Below are 20266 nucleotides of genomic sequence, written 5' to 3' on the forward strand. Positions count from 1 at the left end.
TTTTAGCTTACCAGCAACACCGTTTTTGTAAAAATCAGCCGCGTGGCTAGCTGAAATGGCTCATCGGCGGCTCTGTGCCGGAGGAGCAGGCCTTGGGAGCCGCACTGAATGCAGCCGAACTGCATTGTAGGGTGCTTTGCTATTGATGGTGAGAATTCCGTCCTGAGCGGGCTGTGACCCGAGGGTTTGATCTGGAACTCGGCCTTCTGCGGGACGAAGCATCTCCTTCACTTCGCGCTCTCCAGCATCACCTCCCGGACTGACCTTCCTGAGCCGAGACAGCAGCGTGGGAAGCGGCAGCAGCAGTGTTTGGTCCAGCATTTTCATAAACCTGGGTAGAAGAAAGTTGCCTAGGTGCTTGCATTGTCCTCAAGAGGGTATAGGAAGCTGGACATTGTCTTTTAATGACATCCCATCCATTCAAACCCCTTGCGGTCATAGGTGTTACTCGTCTGAGCAATGTGCTATTTATCATGGTTATTCCAGCACCTTCAGCTCTTCCCTCTGCCACCATCTGACCTTGAATGCAAATTGACCTGCAATCCTGCAGGTTCCCTTTGGAAAGGCCAGTGTAGCCTATTATGGAAAACGTCAAATCACTTTAGGGTCACATTTCACTGGGAATAACTTGGCAAGCACGACTTTGACTCCCCTTATTGCCATCTAGCTGAACAGTTTGTCCAGTGCCTCGTTAGCTTTTCTTACAGCAGTCTCGGGCTTTGTTTGACTCCTGTGGGAAGTTAGCGTGCGGGGAGATCGCAGCTCCGGGCGCAGGTAAATGGCTGCTTGGATAGTTCAGCACGTCTTTGGCCATAATGTTGTTTTCTTCACTGTCGTCGTGAATATAATCTGTTGTTAATCCCCCAAGTCTAAACCTGTGACTCCCCAGAGGACCTGAAGCCTTTTGTTGATTTTGATTTGCAGCCTTATTATAGACAAATTAATGTACATGAGTGACAGCACGCCAACGAGAGACGAGAAGAAAATGAGTAATTAACATATATTGGGTATTACTGATTGCTTTTATGATTATCTGGATTTTAAGGTATTAGCTGGAAAAATAAGTCCTAATCCCTTATTAAAGATAAAAGGCAAGTCATTAAAAGTAGAAGGTTGTTTTCAGTCCTGAGAAGCACTGGAAATATGTCTTGGCTCCGGCAGCGAACTAACCTTGAAAGCCTGTAATTCCAAGTTACTCAGCTTAGTTGTTCTCCTCGGCGAGGGAATTTCTGAAGTTTCCCATGTGCTGGGAGGTGGAGGGGGATGCGAGACAAAGCGACCCTTGTCATAGGAACTGCGTGCTTGGCACCGGGACAGGGTCCTTTGAATATCGGTATTAACTGAGCCCTGCCCAGCTGCCGGGCTGTGAACTTTCGACAGCGCAGTCCGAGGTCGCTTAACTGCACAGCGCGCTTCTGCTGGGTGGTTTGTAAATTTAACTTCACGTCTCTGTTGGGGGCACGTCCCCGTAGGAAGCTCCCGTCGCACCTCGACTCCTTTCTACCTTCCCGACAGCAGCGCCTGCCCTCGCCGTTGTGGCCATCTAACTGGTGTCAGGGCCATCTAACTGGTTCCGCGGCCGTGCACGAAGCTGAGTCTGCAAAACGGACTGGTCCAAGCGCAGACCGCTGATCCCAGCGGAGAAGGGGGAAAGAGTGGCTGAAGCGCTGGGAGCAAGGAAGAGTTAAAGCTCAGGAAGGGTGACGTTTCCACGCGACTGTTCTTAAACCCACCCGGAGTGGGTGCGTGTGCCTGGGGTCAGAAGGAAAGCAGCAGCACCCCTTGCTGAGTTATAATAATTAATGATGTGCATAAACTTGCCACACACTAAGACTTTCTTAATAATTGAGTATTAAAAAAAACCACAACCAAGTACATTCCTTAGTTCTCAATAAAGAAATTTGAGCAACAGTAAAACTACAGAGTCTTTAAGTTTAATTCCCGTGTTTTAACAGTTCAGTTTTCAACACACCGTGTTTATATATTTCTATTATACTTTCCAAAAGCAATTTAAAATGCAGTGGGACCAATTAAAAAGAAATAAAGATAGCATTTAACGACTCTAAGGAGATCAGTACTTGTAAAGCGATTTACATTTGAGGAAATGTTGTTTTGATGGAATACGTTTTGGAAAACACTGCTCATTTCTGGTTTGCCCTTTCCATCCCAAGTTGTTTAAAAGATTATTAGTAGTACCGGGATGATTTGTTTTCCCCCACCTCTCCCCCCCTGCCTGCTTGGTGGTTTTTTTTCTTTAAGTCCCGAACACTCCTTAAGGCCAACTGTGCTTCTGGGTGCTCAGTGCTTTTGCAATGAGGCCACTGTTTTGTGCTTGGGGAGGGATTTAAGAGGTCCAGGTAGAGTTTGACTCCACGTTTTGTTGGTCAAGGTCGATTCCCTGAATGCAGAGCCAGCAGTGTTGTTTTAGAGTTGTTTTGCTGTTTTCCTCTGGCTGGTCTTGAGGGACAGCAGGTGGAGTCAGACGGTTGTGCTGGGGCAGAGTTAGCGTAGAGGGTCCTGAAAAAAAAATCTTTCGTGGAGTTAAAAGTATGTAATAACTCCAGTCAAGATGTATCTGATAAAGGTCACTTCAATTCTGAATGAGAACGCCCGTGCAAGAAATGCATGTGATTTCTCTAATGCATTTTGAACCTAAGCCTCCAGTCAGTTTGGTTTAATTGCTCTGGGTATGTCTGTGCAGCATCCAGAGTAATTCGGGTGTGGACTCTTGACGAAACGTTTTGGGCTGCCACAGGACTCGTGGTTAATAATAGCTCCATCTTCCTAAAAGCCGAAGAAGTTGGAGTTGGGGCAGTTGGTGAGAAGAAGCCATGGGAACGCTTTGCACGGAAAAGACAGCACATAAATTTTTCAAGTTGGATGCGGTTTTTTGCAAATGCTACTAATATACAGAGTTGGCTTTTTGTTACTTTAGTTCATGATCTCAACTTCCAGACCATGATGCCAAGCAGATCATTAAAACCAGCATGGGGTTTCCAGTCTCTCTTCATTACTAAAAGTTGTTCTGAAAACCTGGCAAAGCGCTCACGTTTGGGCAGCAGATGGGATAACTGGAGTGGAGATTAGCTATATGTAGAGTTCACTGATGGAATAGAACAAATTAGGTTGGAAGGCTCCTATGGAGGTCATCTGGTCCAAACCTCTGCTCAAAGCAGGGCCAACTTGGTAATTAAGTTATTAATGTCGGTTTCTAAGTTACGATACCACGTCCAAAGCGCAATTTTGTCAGATGGAAGTGCAGGTGGAATAGAGCCCCCGGAGGCACACTGGTGGTTTTTTTTCCTTTCAAATCATTCTGATCTCTTCGGGTGCATCTGGGCTGACAGCGCTCAGAGCAGAGAATACTTAGGTGTCCTGGGGCTCCCTTTTAGCACACGTGGTACAAAATTATTCCTGCCACAATATGGAATTGAGATGTGGCCTGGGTGTGCTCTAATCAAGAATCTGGGAAATGTGGGTGCTTAATTTTGGTCGTCTACGGATGGCCCAGGGAAACATCCTTTTGGATCTTCCTTGTTCCACTCATTTTGTCTGAAGTGTGTTTAAAAATGTCCGTTTTCCCTGTTAAGTTCTTCATGGCAAGCACAAGGAATTGCATCTTCTCTCTCTCCTCTCCTCTGGTTTCATCTTTACCTCACATGCACCTGTAAGCGATGAACTCAGTAAAGGAGTCCTGTTGTATCCTCCTTCTCGTAGGTAGAACAAAGACGACGACGCGAGCCTGTAAAATATACCGTTCACTCACGGCTTGCCTGCTTTGGGGCTAAACGTGGGGTCGACCATTAGGAAGGTCAATGCTTAGGCAAAAGTCACCCCCGTGCATTTTGCTAATTAGAAGCGGCCATTCTGTTCAGTCCAAGCCATCCTCAAGCTGACCTCCTACTTGTTTTTTCCTCCCGCCTGTCTAATAATTAACAAGCTACTTAATGCATGACAAAAGACCAATTAACCCTAAAGCATTTAGTGAACTACATGTAAATTAGTTGTAGAATGTTGCTGCGAACGTTAAATGTTAGGCAATTACATAAAGCAGTAATTGCTAAAGTTGCGTTTAGGAGCTTAAAAGAAAGAAAGAAAAATCTGCTTAAGTAGCCCTTCGGTTCCGAGAACTCCGCTAATGGTTTTGTTTTTAACTACAGCAACCCCGGTCTGTGTAAGTCCGAACAGGCTGTGGCAGCTCGGATTCGCTGTGTTTTTAGCAGTGGAAGAAAAATAAAGGCATGCTAACCTTGTGCGCTTCTTGAAAGCGCAATGTGGTTGAACAGTGGTAGAAAACCTCCAAAGGGCAGTACCTGGAGTCTAGAAAGAAATGGAAATCAGATAAAATAATTTGTTTCTTTCTGCTGTGGTAGGTGGTATCCCGTGGTAAAGTGTGTTAAATTAGTCGGGTACCAATTCCTGGTGATTTCATGGATCGATTATTGTTTACTTTGGTTTCAGGCTGTACAAAATGTTCCAGACCTTGCTCAAACCTCGGGGCTGGACAGGGTCTCGTGAGGGGTGAGCGCAAGGCGTCTTGGCCACTTACTGCTGAGTTCATCTCTGTCTTTTCTTCCTCTGTCTGCAGACACGTTCCTGTCCGAGCTGCCTCACACGTTAGCCTTTGAAATAGGTTAAGTGACTTTCCACCCACCTATGTGGTGAAGTTTCACACGAAAAAGCTGGTTTGCTTTTCTGCAAAATCTTTAATCCTCTTAATTGGCTGTCTCACTCCGAGGTGGTCCAGGTCACCCCCCGGTTCTCAAGCTCCTGCTGCTCGTGTTCTTAAATAATGCACTTTCCTTGGGTGCCTTGTGTACTTATTCTCCAGTTTTGGGCTCAATCTTCCTTATGTTTCATGTTTGCTAGTTTTGCTTTGACCTAGGCTTGTGTTGGACTAAGATCTTCTCAAATGGTTCAGTGAAGTGGGGCTTTGCTCCTTATTCTGTACGTTTGTGCTTCCTTACTGCTTTTCAGCCTCTGTTGTTTCGGTAAAAGTGTATCTCTGTGTGGCTTGCTTTGCATTCCATAAACAGTCTCCAAATGCGTCTCTAGATACCAAATTTCTCATTTTTCAGTGCAAAAAAAGTTAGGGTTGTTTGAACTAGCTTTCTTCCTTCCCCAGTTTTGGCAGCATCCTTTTCCTGAGTATATTGATCTTAATTACAGTACAGTCACTTACTGAAAACTGGCCTATGCTTAGTTTTACTGTATAAATACATTGGATAATGGTCTATATTTTTGTTTTTGCACACAATTTTACTAGTATAGATCCTAGTTGTATTCTTTTCCCAAAAGCAGAAGTATTTTATACTTGTATTTGGTGGATTGAATTGCAGAGATTTGCTTAAAGCAGTAAAACTACCTTCCCGTATAGGTGAGTCCTTAGCAAACCCACTGACGTTACTGCCTTGCCTGAGTCGGTTTTCCTTCTTGTGCTTTGGAGTCTGATGAGAACAGCTCTTCCCTCTTCTGCGCAGTAGACGCCAAGGTTAACCACAAAATCTGGCCGGTTGACGTGCAGCCAAGGAGCGATATACATTGCTTTTCGTCAACATTTCATTGGTCTTCTCTTGATTTTTTTTTTTTTTTTTTTAATTTTTTTTTACAAACTTCTTTTATCTCAACTTGTTTTCCTTTCTCCAACATTTGGGTTTGCTGTTGACATTTGCTAAAATGCCTGCTGTGTGGTACCCTGCCAGTTTACCTCCCTCGCTCTCGCTAATGAAAGATCATCTGCCGTTTGGGAGCTTACGGAAAACGGCTCCAAAGAGGGACCTCTGTGCACCCCTTGTCAGCAGCCGATCTAACTCTGCAGCCTTTCGAGTTCGCTCTGCGAGGGTAACGAGCAACTGAGTTGTTCTTGCATGGAGGGGTGGGTTTGCAGGTCTTGGTCTGTCTGGGTTCTGCTTCAGAGTAGCGAGGCACGTCTGAAGGTGCAAACCTTTGTGCAGACCTTGTCCGTGAACCACGAGCCGGTTTTTTTGCAGCATGATCGTGTTCTGTGGAGGTTTAACGCTCACCTAGGAGGTGGAGGGCGAGTCCGTGAAGCTAAGAGTAAAAAGGAGGCAGAAGCGTGGACTGTACTTGCTGTTGCAAGGGGAAACCGGTGAAGAGCAAGAGCTGCAGAAATGTCACCAGGCTTTTGAGAACAAGTTGAATCAGGAGTTTCTTTCTGGGAAGCCAGTTGGAAGGAGTGTGCTGCTGGCAGCCTGGAGCCACTCCGAGCCTGCGGTTAATGGTGGTTAATTTTTAAAGGCAGGAACGAAACTGGGTTTTGTGTCTGGATCTCAATAGGGTCTTTTTGCTACTGAAATACCATTGCAAGAGCCCTTTTCTGGATTGTTTTGACTCAGAGAGAAAAAGAAAATGCCCTCAGAGAAGTGTTTTATCCCCCAAAAGCTTTGCTTTGCCACCCTGCTAACAGGCACTGACAGTTTCATCAGGATGGTCATAACATGTCCGGGGATGCCGAGCGAGGGAAGTGCTGAGGACGGGCTTTTATCAGGATTTAAAACACGGAATAAATGCGGTCACCCAAAGTGCAGGTCCGAAGAGATGGATCTACTCCATCGAACTTGCTTTGCTGCAGCAGGGAAGTGTGAGGAAAACCAACATCCAAGCATGAAACTAACTGGTTTTCTAAGCGCCCTGCCAGGCCAAATCCTGCTGCTCTCCCCGTCAATGAAAGCATTGTCTGAATTCTCACGCTGGCTTTGCAGCTTTTTAGATAAGTGGCTGTTAACCTTTAAGAGCTAAAAGGGCGGTTTGTCACTGAATGAAGCTTTTCAGAAGGTGATGGAAAAAAAGAGAAGCTGAGCTTTTTCAAAGCATCTCAAAGGAGCCTGGCGCCTTGCTCCTGCTGATATTCAAGATGAGGTGGCCTCCTAAGCCCCGAATGGATTCAGGCTACCGAATTCACACGTTAATGCTTATAGCGTGGAGACGTGCGTTCGTCAGAACGGCCAACGCGTACCCCTCATCTCCGTCACGTGGAGAAAGGGAGCGCCTTCCACATCCACCACCAGCTCTGGTGAAGACTGGTTCTAGTTCTATCAGTAACAGACACCTCTTCAGGTTTATTTGTATCTTCACGTTCCCTCTGCCGACGGCTGCAGTGCCCCTTTGCTGTACTTCATTCAACCCAAGCAGGAGAGCTGTATTCATTGCTGTTCAAAACGATGCCTAGTAACGAACACTCCCTTTGACAGTTTTACACTCGACAGTGAAAAGAAGGTCGCGTTACGGATGCTGGAGAAGGATCTGTCAGCCTTGAAAACAAGATTCACCTTGGTAGAGCTTCTCGTTAGTTGTTCTGCCAGGTTTGCGGTACCCAGCGTCGGTCTCTGACGGCTGGCACTTAGACCTGTGCCAGCTGAAACCACTGGGATGGGACCCAGCCATCGATACCCATTTCGTGAACAATGGTCCTGTGCGCAATGGAAAAATCAGACCTAATTTATTCAGCTCTGCCCCAGAGGTAATTTGTGCTTTTGAGCCTCGTGGCTGATGGGAGCCTGTGGCATCTCTCTCCTGCACGGTGCTTGAAGCGGGGCAGGTGGTGACGAAGAAATAACAACCTGCAGAACCCTCTCCGCGTGTGTGTTTTGCTCTTGTGCACCAGTTGGTCTCCTTCGACGAGCGTAAGGAATAATAATGCGCTTTTCGCTCCGTGCCTGAAGTGGACGAGGTATTCGGCAACATTTAAAACGGAGGGGTCAGAATGAAAAGAGTTGAAAGCAGAAAGTGTTGGATGCCAGAGACATTCAGTACTCCTTGAAATACAGGCTGGCACCAGAGATGGGCTCCATTTCAGCCGGAGATGCTGGCTGAAAAGCACATGGGACAGAGGGCTCGGCACGCACTGAAGCTGCAGGAATAAAAAAGGAAAATCCTCGCAAGCTTGCGGTTGGCTTCCTTCCTCTGCGGGTCGGTTCTCTTCTGTCGAGCCCTCGCTGAAGACGACTTCTAGAAGTGCTGAAATGGTCAGAGCTGATGTGGAGATTGATTGAACGGGACAAATAGACAGTGATGAAACCCTGCTTGTGAGAAGAGCTTAACAGGCATAAAATGGTCTATTGCGGCCGGAGGGCTGGTTTTAAAGTGCAGAGAGGGAAGGGATGTTTCTTCTTGTCACTGCATGGAAGCTTAAATTTAGAAAAAGAGCCCAGAGTTGTTATAGCTGTGTCCTTAAAAATGTCACTGTACTCTCACCATGACCTTAAAAAAGGGGCACAGGTAAATGATCAGTGGTAAACTGAATTCATAGTTTGGCAGGAGGGCTTGTAGCAGATGCAAGGAAACGACAATACTTATTCAGGGACTGGATCACATCAAAACAGCTTAAAAATTGTCTTTGAGGGAGCCGCGTTACAGTGTTGGAAAAGAAAATGGTATCTTTTTTTGCTCACCAGAGGAACAGGAGCTGAGCAGTTGCTTTGTGCCCACGTTGTGCTGTTGATGCCAGTGGAAGTAGGGGGGAGTTGTGCGTGATCACTAATGTGATTGAGATGTTTAAGGTACTAGAATAGGACCCTAGCAGGATTCCAGAGGGGTCAAGAGCACACGCCTCTGCAAGAGACTCTGAAAGCCATACTGCTTTAAAAAGGAAAACAGGCAAAAGCCAAAGAAAAAGAAAAAAGCTGAGAATTAGGGAGCAATTTTGGAACTTTGTTATATATGGCAGCCACTGTGCTGCTAAATGGTTTAACTGGAGACTTGACTGTTACTCAAGTCCGAGGGAGGTGCGATGCCAGACAGCATCCCGTATCTGTGTGACAGTGGGAAATGTTACAAAGCTCAGACAAAAGCCAGGCTTTCTCTAGATGCTGCTTTCTCTGATTAAAGTCTTCTTGGCAACTGCTCAGTAATAGCTCCTTAAAAATGTGCTGCTGTAGCAGTTTCACACAACTTGAAGTAAGATGGCTGACCTCCAGGAGTAGTCAAAAAATACCGTTGTTATCCTTACTTTGTAATGAATTGCTTGTTATGTAGTTTATGTCATGCCAGGGCTTATAAATGTGCTTTGTTGCAGGGCACAGGCTGCGCTGCAGAAGCATGGGCTAGCTGTTTAGTAAAAGTAAGTGTCAGAGGTATCACTGCCTTTGATGTAATTAAAACTGGCACTCGGTGAATCTAGAAAATTTAAAAAAAGTAATAGAGAAATTTCCCTTTTTTCTAGCAGTTTGGAAGCTAGTCACTGCTGATTAGCATCTAGCTGTAGCATACCCACGGAGAATTGCGTGGTCCACGTACACCCGATTCCGCACCCTTGAAATCAGTGGAACCTTGCATTGATTTGAGCAGGCAGAGACTCATGTCGTTAATATATTAAATATTCAGTCTGGCTCAGCTTGCTAATCGTGTATCTGTGGGAGGCTATCAATAATGCATTTCATGTGAAATATGCAGCTGCCTCTGCTCCTGATGGGTTATGTAGATATTATTGTTATTGTCTGCAGCTGAAAAAAAAAAGACAATTTTTGAAGGCAGTTACTGACAGTCTCTCTCGAGTGGAACAACGTTGGGAAAAGTTCACAATTAGTCTTGAGTTATAGCATGGAATGGTCTTTTTATCATAACTGTGTGGTTGGAATTAGCAGTCTGTCTTCTTTTATAGGCAGTGCCCCTTACGTTAAGGCTGACCGACTCTTTCATTAGATGATGCTGGTTTTGTTTAAAAGGTTGCCAGAGCGATTGTCCACGTTGCACACCTTGTCCACGTGAGCTGTCTGCTACAGATGAGTTGATCTGAGACATTTTTGGAAGAAGGATCTTTTTTCTGTCCCCGTGTCTCTAAGGAATGTTTCAATAAAGTATCTGTAGACAAAACTTTTGTACATGATCTCAACAGCGCTGAAGACAAAGGGAGCTGAGAATGCTCAGCGAATCGTTACGTAAAAGCTGCCATTCTTCTGGCACTTGAGAGAATATGTTATTAGTAAGCATTTGTCTAATACTGAAGATTTTTTGCAGATCAAAGGCTTAATATATGCCACATGCTGCAGAGGAGCTTACAGGAGAATGTGTACAATCATGCAGTACCATAGTCCAGCAAAAAAATGGATTATTCAAGAGACAGTCAATGCTATTCATTATGTGCTGGAAAGGGTCACGATCAGTGATGGGGGATATTTGCTTCAAGATGGATCAAGCACCTGGAATAGCAAACGCCGCTTTTGCACCTCGTAGTCATGAAAGAAATGGCCCAGGGTGGGATCTGGGTGGCGTGGTGAGTGGTCCCTGCAGACTGCCCAGTTCGGCCTGTGGGCAAGTCCAATCTGCCTTAAAACCAGCCAGCACCGCGTGCGGCGTCAAAAAGTAATCATTTTTCTCTGTAAGAAAAGAAGCAAAATCAGAAAAAAAGAAATTCTCTCGCGTGCTTAGCGTGATTAGCTGGAGAGTTGGTCATGCAGAGGCGGGTTCTGCGAGCGCCTGGGAAAGGCGCGATGCGCGGTCACCCAGCGACGTCTGCAGGTGCAAGCCTTGCTCTGAAGCAGATGTCGCCTGCAAGTCTTCCTGCAGTTGACGTCTTTGGTGGCGCTCAGGGATGCTTTCACTGGATAGGGCGCTTGGGGAATCGGGAATGGGATCTCACCTGGTTGTTCTGCAGAAATGGGTGTTACCTAATTTGACGGTTATCTCTTCCGTAACGGGAATGACAGTTCTTACCCGTAAGGGTGCAAGAGCAGCACGGAGAGTCTATGCGCCGTGCTCTAACGGGAGCCGTGCTCCAGAAATGCTGAACGGGATTGCAAGGAAACTGAGAGAGCGTCCTTTGCCTTCCCCTGCGGCCTTGGCGCAGCGTGTCAGATGCCGCACATGAACCGGTGAAGATGCCCAAGACGGTGATTTTTAGTGACTCCTGGTTTCAGGTGTGACTCCGTGTGAGTCAGTCTTTGAAGGAAGCTTGAAAGCCATAACAGCCTTTCCTGCTTGCTTTTAGATGGTGCTCTGAAGTCTCGTCTCGCATTGTCGCTGTCAGATCTTACCCTGCTCTTTATTCGGAAGCTTTCCTCGGCAGTTTTTGCCAAACTGAGTAACTGAACTAGCTCTTGCCTGTATTAATCAAGCCAGGTAGATGCAGAGCAAGAATCTCACTGCGAAATCAAGATAGCGTGAATTCTGGTCTTATCGGTGATGTGTAATCAGCACTGGTCCAGGTTGCTGCAGCTTCTGATGACATCCCCGTTGTGAAAGGGGATCAAGGGCAGATAGTAAGTGTCAGAGTCTGCCCTGCAGCTGGGAGTTGTACGAAGGGAGAATCAAAATTCAAGTGAGCTGCAATTTTTTTTTCCTAGTCTCCGGTCCTTAGGAGCAGTTTTGCACTGTCTGTAGCTTGCAGAGCTCTGTGCTGGTGTTTGTTTGTCGTCTGCAAGGCATGAAGCCTAGGTAGAGAAGGGGTTGTTGCTATCAGGGGATTAGGATAGTAAAACTGCCTGGTTTGCTGCTGTCGTTGCTGATGCTGGCTGGAGCACGGGGTTTTGCCATCAGCTGTCCTTAGTAGAAACTTACCCCCAGATAGTGCCTTGAATCGCATCTAAAAAGGCTCAGACTCTGGGGCTTGTCTGTGCGAGAACGGTCAGGAAAATGGATGGCAATTGAGCAAAGGTATAAATCATAAGGGAAATGATTAAACTGCGTAAGGTCTTGTATCAAGATGAACACACAATTAAAGTTGTTTTGGGTAATGGATTAATTTTGGAAGTGAAGTCACCTAAACTAGAAAGAAAAGGGCTTTAAATCTGATAAAAGTGTCTGCACAGGTGTTTCACTTAACTAGCTCGCTCTGACTTCAGGTGGATTTGAACCGAGTTTTGGCTGAGTGAGGGCAACCCCAGAAATTAATGGGAGTATCATCGCGTCCTATTTGAATAAGCGTATTTGGAAAGAACATTTGAGAAATAGCCTTCCTTGATAATGTCACCACAGGCTTTGAGGAAGGATTTACACCAGGTCTCTTGGGGATTTTTGTAGCTGCCGATGTACTTCAAAGTAACGGAGAACTTTCATGCTAGATGGTCTCTTTGGCCTTGAACGGAGGAAGCAGTTGACTGAGGTGCAGGTCCCAAGGGTGTTTAGAAGTGTCACTGGTAACAGCAAGCTGAAAAAACGGGAGGAAAACCGTGTTGGTTGATGGGAGAAGAGGCTGTTTTACCTGCACATCAACCCAACGGAGCGCCGCCCGTCCCCCCATCCCAAGGCAGCGTCGTACACCTGGAGAGCCAGCCTCTGACCACCTTCCACCCATGACAAGCGAGGCGGTTGTAGCTCGGCACTGAAGCAGGAGGTGACTTTAGGATACTTGCCGATACCACGAAGCCCCCCGGCACTTGCGTGCGCGGCGGGGAGCACCGCAGGCACTGCGCCTGCTCCGTGCCGGGCAGCGAGGGAGGGCTCCCCACCAGAAGCAGTTGCCGGGGTGGGACTGATGTCGGGCTGGGAGGTTCAGCTGTGGCTGATTTGAGGTTGTCGTGCTAGAAAGTGTCTCTCTCTATTTCTGGGCTCCCTGAGACTTCTCTCCGTTGATGGAGATTGATTTTGCCTTTGGGAACCAGAGGGTATAAATTGTACTTGTAATTGGCCTGAACTGAACTAGGAGAAACTGCTGATGTGTTCGTTCCCTTCTGCAAGTGATGTATTTTGTAAGCCGCCTCATGGAGCGCTTGTGACTGAACGCACGAACAGGAAAGGGAAAAAGGGGGAGGTAAGAGGTGTCGCTTACGGATGGCAATACCGCTGCTTAAATGTTGCATTGGAGCGTTTTACCATCTGCAATTAATACTTTAATTCCTCTCCCATTCAGGGGATAAATATAATCCTAGCCATCTAAATCTGTGGGTTAGCATTTTCTTCGCTATACGTGCTTGTTGGTCGGCTGGTTGTTTCTCGAATGAGATAGCAAGGAACATAATATTAAAAAGACTTAGCGGCAGCAGCAGCTGATCCTGTCGTTAATGGTGCTGGTTCCAGCAGCTCCTAAACTGGACGGGTTAGGTAGAGGCGAAGGTGATGGTCAAGGCTGGGGCAGGCTGGCGGGGCTGGTGCTCAAAGGTCGGGCAGGGGGAGGTCTGCGGAGTTCACCCCCCAGGTTAATTGCTCTCCAGTTCTTAAGCCTGATACTCAGCTGTCCGCCCCGCGCTGAGCACACAGTGTTCGCTCCGGAGATTAAGATGAAAATATGTTCTCCTTGCTAAAGAGAGCACATAAACAACCCATGAACGGCCCATTAACCTACAAAATCGCAATAAAGAACATGTGGTAAAGCAAGCCATAGGAGACCTGTGACCCAGCAAATTCCTTAATTGGATTTTGAACCTTATCATCTGTGCTAAATGCAGCTAATAGGAAATTAGCAAAAACAAAAGAAAGAAGAAAAGAAAGACGGGGTGACGTATGATGCACGTCCAGCTTTGGTGGGAGCCTTTCTGTAATCCCTCTCATGATGCAGTTCAGTGAGCAACGTGTTGTGGGTGGTTGTGGAATTACCGTGTTACGGGATCGACGCCTTCAGCAGCTCTAGAAGCTCTGCAGTCACTTCTCTGACGGGCTGTTCCACGCACCAACCGCTTGCTGTGCTCCGCATTGCTTTTCGAAGCGATAGGATGTACATTTATTTTATTGCTTTTCTAGCTGTGATATTTAAATTCTGTTCAGAACATGTAAGTCTATGGAGAGTCGTTAGTGCTGATTGAGGGGGAAGATGGTGGAACATGCATGTTACGGGTACTCTGCCAGCAGGTCTTGCTCTTCATCTGGAGGGTGACAGCAGCGTTCACACACCATCAGCCACGAGCTGTACTCGTCCAGTTTAAATTCCCCAGGCCCTTTCCACCACTGTGAAACCACCGAACGGCTGGAGAGTGGCCGCCGCTTGATGGTGGTGTTCTTCAGCTGAGTTCAAACCAATTAAGGGAAGGTGAGAAGGTAGATCATGGAAGTCTGCGGGCTCATTCAATAAGCTGTTTTGTGTTCTTTGGCCAGGCGTCATCTTTTAATTCTCTATATTTAAAGGCCTTAGCTGAATCTTTGGCCTCTATCTGAATAGGTATTTTTTCCTATCTGCGCCCAGGGAGAGATCTCTGCCCTGAAGCACGTGCGAGAAGTTGAACCCTGCCTCCTGATGCTCGGGGCCGTTGGTTTCAGCACAAGCTTCTGGCACCGGTGGTTGATTGGGGCTGACTGTATAAAGATGAGCGCAAGGGTTACGCCTAATTGCATTTTTAGAATAGGAAAATCTTAATGATTTATGCTAATGTTTGTTTTAAATGTGTTTTAGATGCAGATTTTTAGTCCAAACTGCTTTTATAATTGCAGGGACAATTTTCATGCATAAATTTACGTGTTTATAGATAGATTTTGGAACCGTTCTGCGAAGTACATCTGTTACATCCAAGTCAAATAATCAAATACTCATCATGCACCTCACAGATTCTGAGAAATATATCTGAGAAAAAAGATAAATTCTGTGGGAACTACTGGTTATATATGAGTGCTAATTACCAAGAGGCGTAATGTGAGTTTTTCTATAACTAAACGTCTGTAAATTTAGCTTGGCAATATTTTTCTCTCCTGTTAGGAACGTATCAAAGGAAAGCTTTTGTTTTTGCGGGAAGCGATGGATTTTCTCAAAGGAAGGAGTGATGGGAAATGTGAAAGCCTTTGTGTAGCCAGGCTGGGAATTTTACTGGATGATGGGCAACGTGTGGCTTACGTGATGTAGCGGCAGAGGCGCAGACCAGTTGGTCTGTGGTGGAAGGCCGCTGTAGCACACGTTCTGAGACGGTCGTGGTCAAGGTAACTGGGATTATGAAACGGTCCCCTTGAAACGATGGGCTTGGGAAAGGAGCGGTGATAGGCGGTCACCGGGATGTGTTTGCAGTTAGTTACTTGTGTTGGGAATGGCAAGGGCTGCGCTACGCAGCGCTGCAGGGAAGAGCGGAGGGGGCCACATCTCGGGGAGGTGAAAATGGTGGGGGATAGTGGATTTCTGGGAACGGGTATAGACCAGCACCAGTTTGTGGTGCCTCAGGGGGTTGCACTTGTGCAGACTCGATGGTAGCGTTGGAAAACACAGATTGATACGCCTGGCTGGCAGGTAGAGAGGCTGAACTGTTGTGCTCCACGCTAAGGGGTGGTCAGGGCTTTTATAGATTTTCTTAATGGGGTTGTGTTTCTGGGATGAAAGGCCATGCTGCTGAGGACTTCATGGCAGGAGGAAGGAGGAGCATGTTGAAGTCAGAGAAGGAAACCACTTTCCAGCCCGTTCAGCTGGACGTGCAGCGCTCTGAAGACCTCTTCAGAGGTTGCCTTCTCTGCTGCTGGGCTGGAATGCTCAAGAAGGGACGCGAGGCTCTTCTATAAGCATTTAAAGCCAAAAGACTGGTAGGTGCTAGGGTTGAATTCTGTTGCCCAACAGCCTCTAGTCTCGATACCATCCTGCCCTGAGTGCTGCAGGGGTTTCCAGCGGCGTGGCTCTGTGTGGTGGTATCCCCCCGCCCGGAGCGGCAGGGCCAGCACGGGGCAATGGAGTTGGATGCCCGGGGAATTGCAAGGGCATCTATGACTGCAAATATAATTTCAATAGAAAAGAAATCTGTGTTATGTTATGAAAGCATCCTCACCCTAACTGATGAAGAAATGAATTTGCATCAACCTTTGCTGAGTAATTGAAGAAGAAAGCTATGAAAGTTTCCTTAAAAAAAAAAAGGGGGGGGGGAGGAAAGGGCATGTTTCTTACTGGTTCCTTTTTTCACATTACAAATTGAGTCTTTGTTTACCCTGGAAAAATCAATGGTGACTGGACACCTGGTGTAATTAATTATTTTGCAACAGACAGACAGCTGATCTTTTGAAAAGAAAGGAGTTTTTAGCAGAACTGTTCAAAGTTCATAGTCTGCTCTTTAACTCTAATGCTAATAAACATTCAGCAGAAAGGATGTCTGTCTGAAAATTTCACATGATCACACCTTCGTTTTAAGGTGATGTGATCAGAAAAAAACCGTAGACCCCAAGAAGTCCTCCAGCAAGGTGACTCCTGTGGCATGAGCTCCAGTTGCCTTGGGGAGATGCCCTTAGGTCTTGGGATGTGGACAGTGACTCTCTCAGTTTTTAATCTTGAATCACGCGTGTTTCTTAACTGGGAAGGGGTTTCTGCTAATTTTTCTTGAGCTAATAATGCAAATGAACTTTGCTTGCGCTATCAAAAGAGCATGTGTTGAGCATAGTTGCTTTTGCCTAAATGGGCAGTCTTTTCCCAGTGGGAGCAGTTGTTTTTTTTCAGTGCATTGGTGCCTGACTAAATGCGTTGGGTCGCATTCTTCATGTATAGATGAGACAACCTTTCTGTTAAATATTCCTGTGTTCTCCAGCAGCAGGTCTGGGGAGGTGACAGCCTGCCTTGCGAGGCCAATGGGGGCCGAGCCCGGCGGCAGGGAGGGGAGAGCCGGCGATGGGATGCTGTCACAGCAAGCCCCAAAATAGTTTGGCTGAAACTGGTTTTACGTCATATAAAAAAGGGGGCGAAGGATCTCGGCTGATCAGAGTACGAAAGGTCCTTGGGCACGCACCATAGAGCGTATTGGTTTTGAGCTTGATAGCGCTTTTTTTACAAGGGCTGCAAATTGCTGTAACATAGTTAAGGACTGTAGGAAGAGGCAAGTTTTCCTGAACTTTACTCCCAGCTTGAACTTTTAAGAAGTTAAGTGAGAGGCAAGGAAGGGGAGAGAGGGAGATAGACGTACCCTCGCTCACGCCCCTCCGTCCGCAGCGACTAGGATGTCAGATGGAAAAGAGAGCCTGGAGAAGCAGCTGAATGGCTTTGGGGAGAAGGGGAAGGAGAGGAGCCGCACGTCCCTGGTCATCTCTCAGGCCGTTAACCGCAGTATTTTCACCTCTGCAGTCTCCCCCGCTGCCGAACGCATCCGCTTCATCCTCGGAGAGGAAGATGACAGCCCGGCACCCCCGCAGCTTTTCACGGAGCTGGATGAACTTCTGGCTGTCGACGGACAAGAGATGGAATGGAAGGAGACTGCAAGGTGGGTTGGTTTTCCTTTACCCCGAAAGGGAAGGGCAGCTGCACAGGACCCCCATGGGAAATTCCTTTTTTAACATTCAGTTGGGGTAATACCTGTGCTACAGGATCGCTTGGGGAATCCCTGGAAAGGAGCTGTGCAGTTCAAATTACCTTTCTTTGATAAACGCGAGAATTTGAGGATTTGTTTAAATATTCCTTTAAAACAAAAGCTAGAAAAAAATAGAGTGCCCGATCTGTTTGAATCGTTTGCCCATGGAGAGCCGACAGACGTATGGGCTTATTAGTGTTTTGGAAAGAATGACAATGTCTTGGCCAGAGTTGTCAGAAATCGGAGCCTGAATAAAGCTTCTGCAGGTGTGTCAAAACTACTTGAATTCTCTTGCCCCAAAGTAGATTTGAGCCTGACCCCACCGCACACCACAAGTTGGGAAATTTTGACTGTGTCCTTCTCCTAGCGAGTTACTGATGAAATTAATTTTAAATAGTCAAAAAAACCTAAAGGGTTTTTCCTTTGAGGAAGTTATTCAAGGTGTGAGTTAAATGCTGGATTGGGTTGCCCGCTTGGAGTTTCTTGGTTAGGTTCTCTGCCTGTTTCTTTGATGCTGCTCTTGGTTTGGTCAAAAAGCCATGCCAAAAAACTGGCATGTTTTTTTGATCTGGTTGACCCAAGTTACATAGAGTTTATTTCTGAACACCACCAAAAGAGCCATTGGATTGGATTTGTGATCTAAAGACTGCTGTTTAGCCTCTAGCCTTATAAAGTTTTGACTTTTTAACACAGTAAAAATATTTTTCTTGGGTTCGCTTTAAAAGGTAAACCCCTAATTGCAGTCTGGTTGCTGTGAAGGCCTGAAACGTCCCACTAGAAAGAGGTGCTCGCCCAGCCAGAGAGCAGTCCGGGGCTCTCCCTTCCCTATTCCCAATCCCCCTTGCTTAACTTGGGGCTTTTCGTTTTCCTTTATTGTGGCTGGGCTAAGCTCTTTCCCACCTTCCAGTCTTACGGGCACCTACTGTGTTCGTAGTTAGCCCATGTTGTTTGGTTACCTTAATCTTCTTTACCTGCAGTTTAATGAACCGCTCCACCACCTACCCCTTTACCCCCTTATCTTTCTTTTTTTTTACTTCTCGGTCACTTGGAGAACCTATTTAAGGACTTTTCACCTTTTACTTTTTAACTTCTTGCCTGTTGGTCGTCCTTTTCTCCCTTGATTGCTTTTCTTCCCTCTTATCATTAGTTCAGTACTTGCATTTTGTCATCTGTACCGCCCACCTCTGCTTTCCATAGCAAATTATGCTTTCCTCTGTCCACGCATAGGTCTTTGGGAAGGGGTTTTAAAGACAATTTGTTAAAGCTTTTTCACGATTCAGACCTTAGCGTGGTATTTCTTATCGAGCAGTCTCTTCGGGCTCTCCTGTATAGTATGAATATCGGGAAGCTCTGTTTTCCTTAAGTCCACAAATGTCAGCCATCAGAAGAAAGATGCCCTGCGTCCGGCACGGCAGACCACGAAGCACTGCCGTTTCTTGAGGGGCGTTTGTCAGGAGCCCTCCGCTCTTAGGTTCCAGGGACCTTACGGTGCGGTGTGCCTGCACCCTGCGTCCTCTCAGGTGGCTGTAGAGAAAAAGAGAGGGTTTCTTCTTCTCTGGCAAATCATTTCTGGTTTGATGTATTTTCACCCGTCGTTGGTAGAAGTGCTAGATGGAGCTGTATGCATGATTCTCTCTCTTTAAAGGTACATGTATGCGTTACATGCTTTAAGCACCCTGTGGAGGCACTCTGTAATTCCTAAACGTGGCCCACCCTCCTGACTTGCGTGCTATTTTGTTGATACTCATCTTGCATAGTGTATGATTGTTCAGGATCTTTCAGTATCTTCCTGAAATGACTTAATCTTGCACAACAAGACCCGCCGTGAGCCACGGAGCGGCTGCTGCTGCAGGGCATACCAGCCCGAGCTGGCTAGCTCTGTGCTCCGGCGGGCAGAGGAGCTGCCAGCTACGCAGCTCGCTGCAGCTCTTGGGTCTGAGGCTTGAAAGAGCGTGGAAGCTGTCAGGAAGGAGTGTTTCTATCAAAAGGGTTTAGCAAACGATACCATCCCTTCCAGAGCTGTTCTGGTCAATAGAAAAATAACCGGTCACGGAAAATTGCTAGCAAGAACCTTAAAGCTACTGATTAAAAGATGTTTCCAGAAGGGGACCTTTAGTTGCCGTCCTGGTTCTTGATTCACGTGAGTTCAGCTGTCTGTGTGCCCGGTACAAACGGGCTGTAGTTGTCCCCCTGCACGTGGTGACTTTCCTGACAGTAGGCAAGATCAGCCCATGACCAGGGCTCGAGGATGTCCCATTCCTGTTGCCCCTTGGCACGTCATGGTGTTGGGCCATGGTTCACAACAAAGGGCCCTTTTGGAAAAACGTCCTTAGTGTACCCAGGGTGTCACAACAAAGCCCTGTGAACGCATTAGAAACAGAGCAGCACAAGGGAAGGTTTGTTGCTGTTAAAAGGTAACCCGAAGATTTGGGTCACTGGGTGCTCCTTGTTCATTTTGTTGGCGCTCGTCATCGATTTACTTGGTCTGCGTTTCAGCGGTAGTTACAGCATACAGAGCGAACTAGGAAAAGACCTGAAGCAGCTGGAAGCCACCAGTCTATTTTGAGGCTCAGTACAGTACGTGTGGGGACCAAGATGTGTCCACCATGGTGTGGGGATTGTCATTCTACAAGGCAGGGAGATGGTAGAAAGATGATGAGATTACAGAGAAAAGGAATGGTAGGGCTGTGGGATGGTGGATAGGGTTTTTTTAATCTTCTATTATGGTCTTTTTTTTATTATATAAGCTCTGTCAGGCAGTACATTTATATCCTTCACCCTTTTACACATTATAATATTAACACACCTTTTAGGCAATCCTTTTTGAAGGTCTAAAAATAAGAGAAAGATGGCTCCTGCATCTTGGCTAGCCAAGATACTAGCTGTCTTCACAGTGTGCGTACACTGCCTATACCCTTGGCTCCCAGACACACGTTTGAGGTGCAGGGTGTTATTCTGGAGGCAAGCAAGTGCACTGGCGACAGATTTTTCTCACAAGTCTCAGCCCTTTGGAGCCAACGATGCTGATAGGTACCTGAATTCAGAAGTCCCCAGTGCCAGGAGAGCCTTGCTGGAGCCGTCAGGGAGGTTTCCAGGGCCCAAGAGGCATAACAGGACGTGGTGTCTTATGTCATACCTCGGTG

General features: G+C 46.7%; 1 protein-coding gene across 2 annotated transcripts in view; it reads left to right on the forward strand.

Annotated features, from left to right (window-relative positions):
• Positions 1–20266, forward strand: part of SLC4A4 (solute carrier family 4 member 4) — a 240622-nt gene that overhangs the window by 125360 nt on the left and 94996 nt on the right. For both annotated transcript variants that reach the window (XM_075150407.1, XM_075150406.1), the window contains one exon: positions 16901–17036. In XM_075150407.1, coding sequence (XP_075006508.1) covers positions 16901–17036 — 136 coding nt within the window. The remainder of the gene's footprint in view (positions 1–16900; positions 17037–20266) is intronic.

The sequence above is a fragment of the Calonectris borealis genome, chromosome 4 (assembly GCF_964195595.1).
Source record: "Calonectris borealis chromosome 4, bCalBor7.hap1.2, whole genome shotgun sequence".
Lineage (NCBI taxonomy): Eukaryota > Metazoa > Chordata > Aves > Procellariiformes > Procellariidae > Calonectris > Calonectris borealis.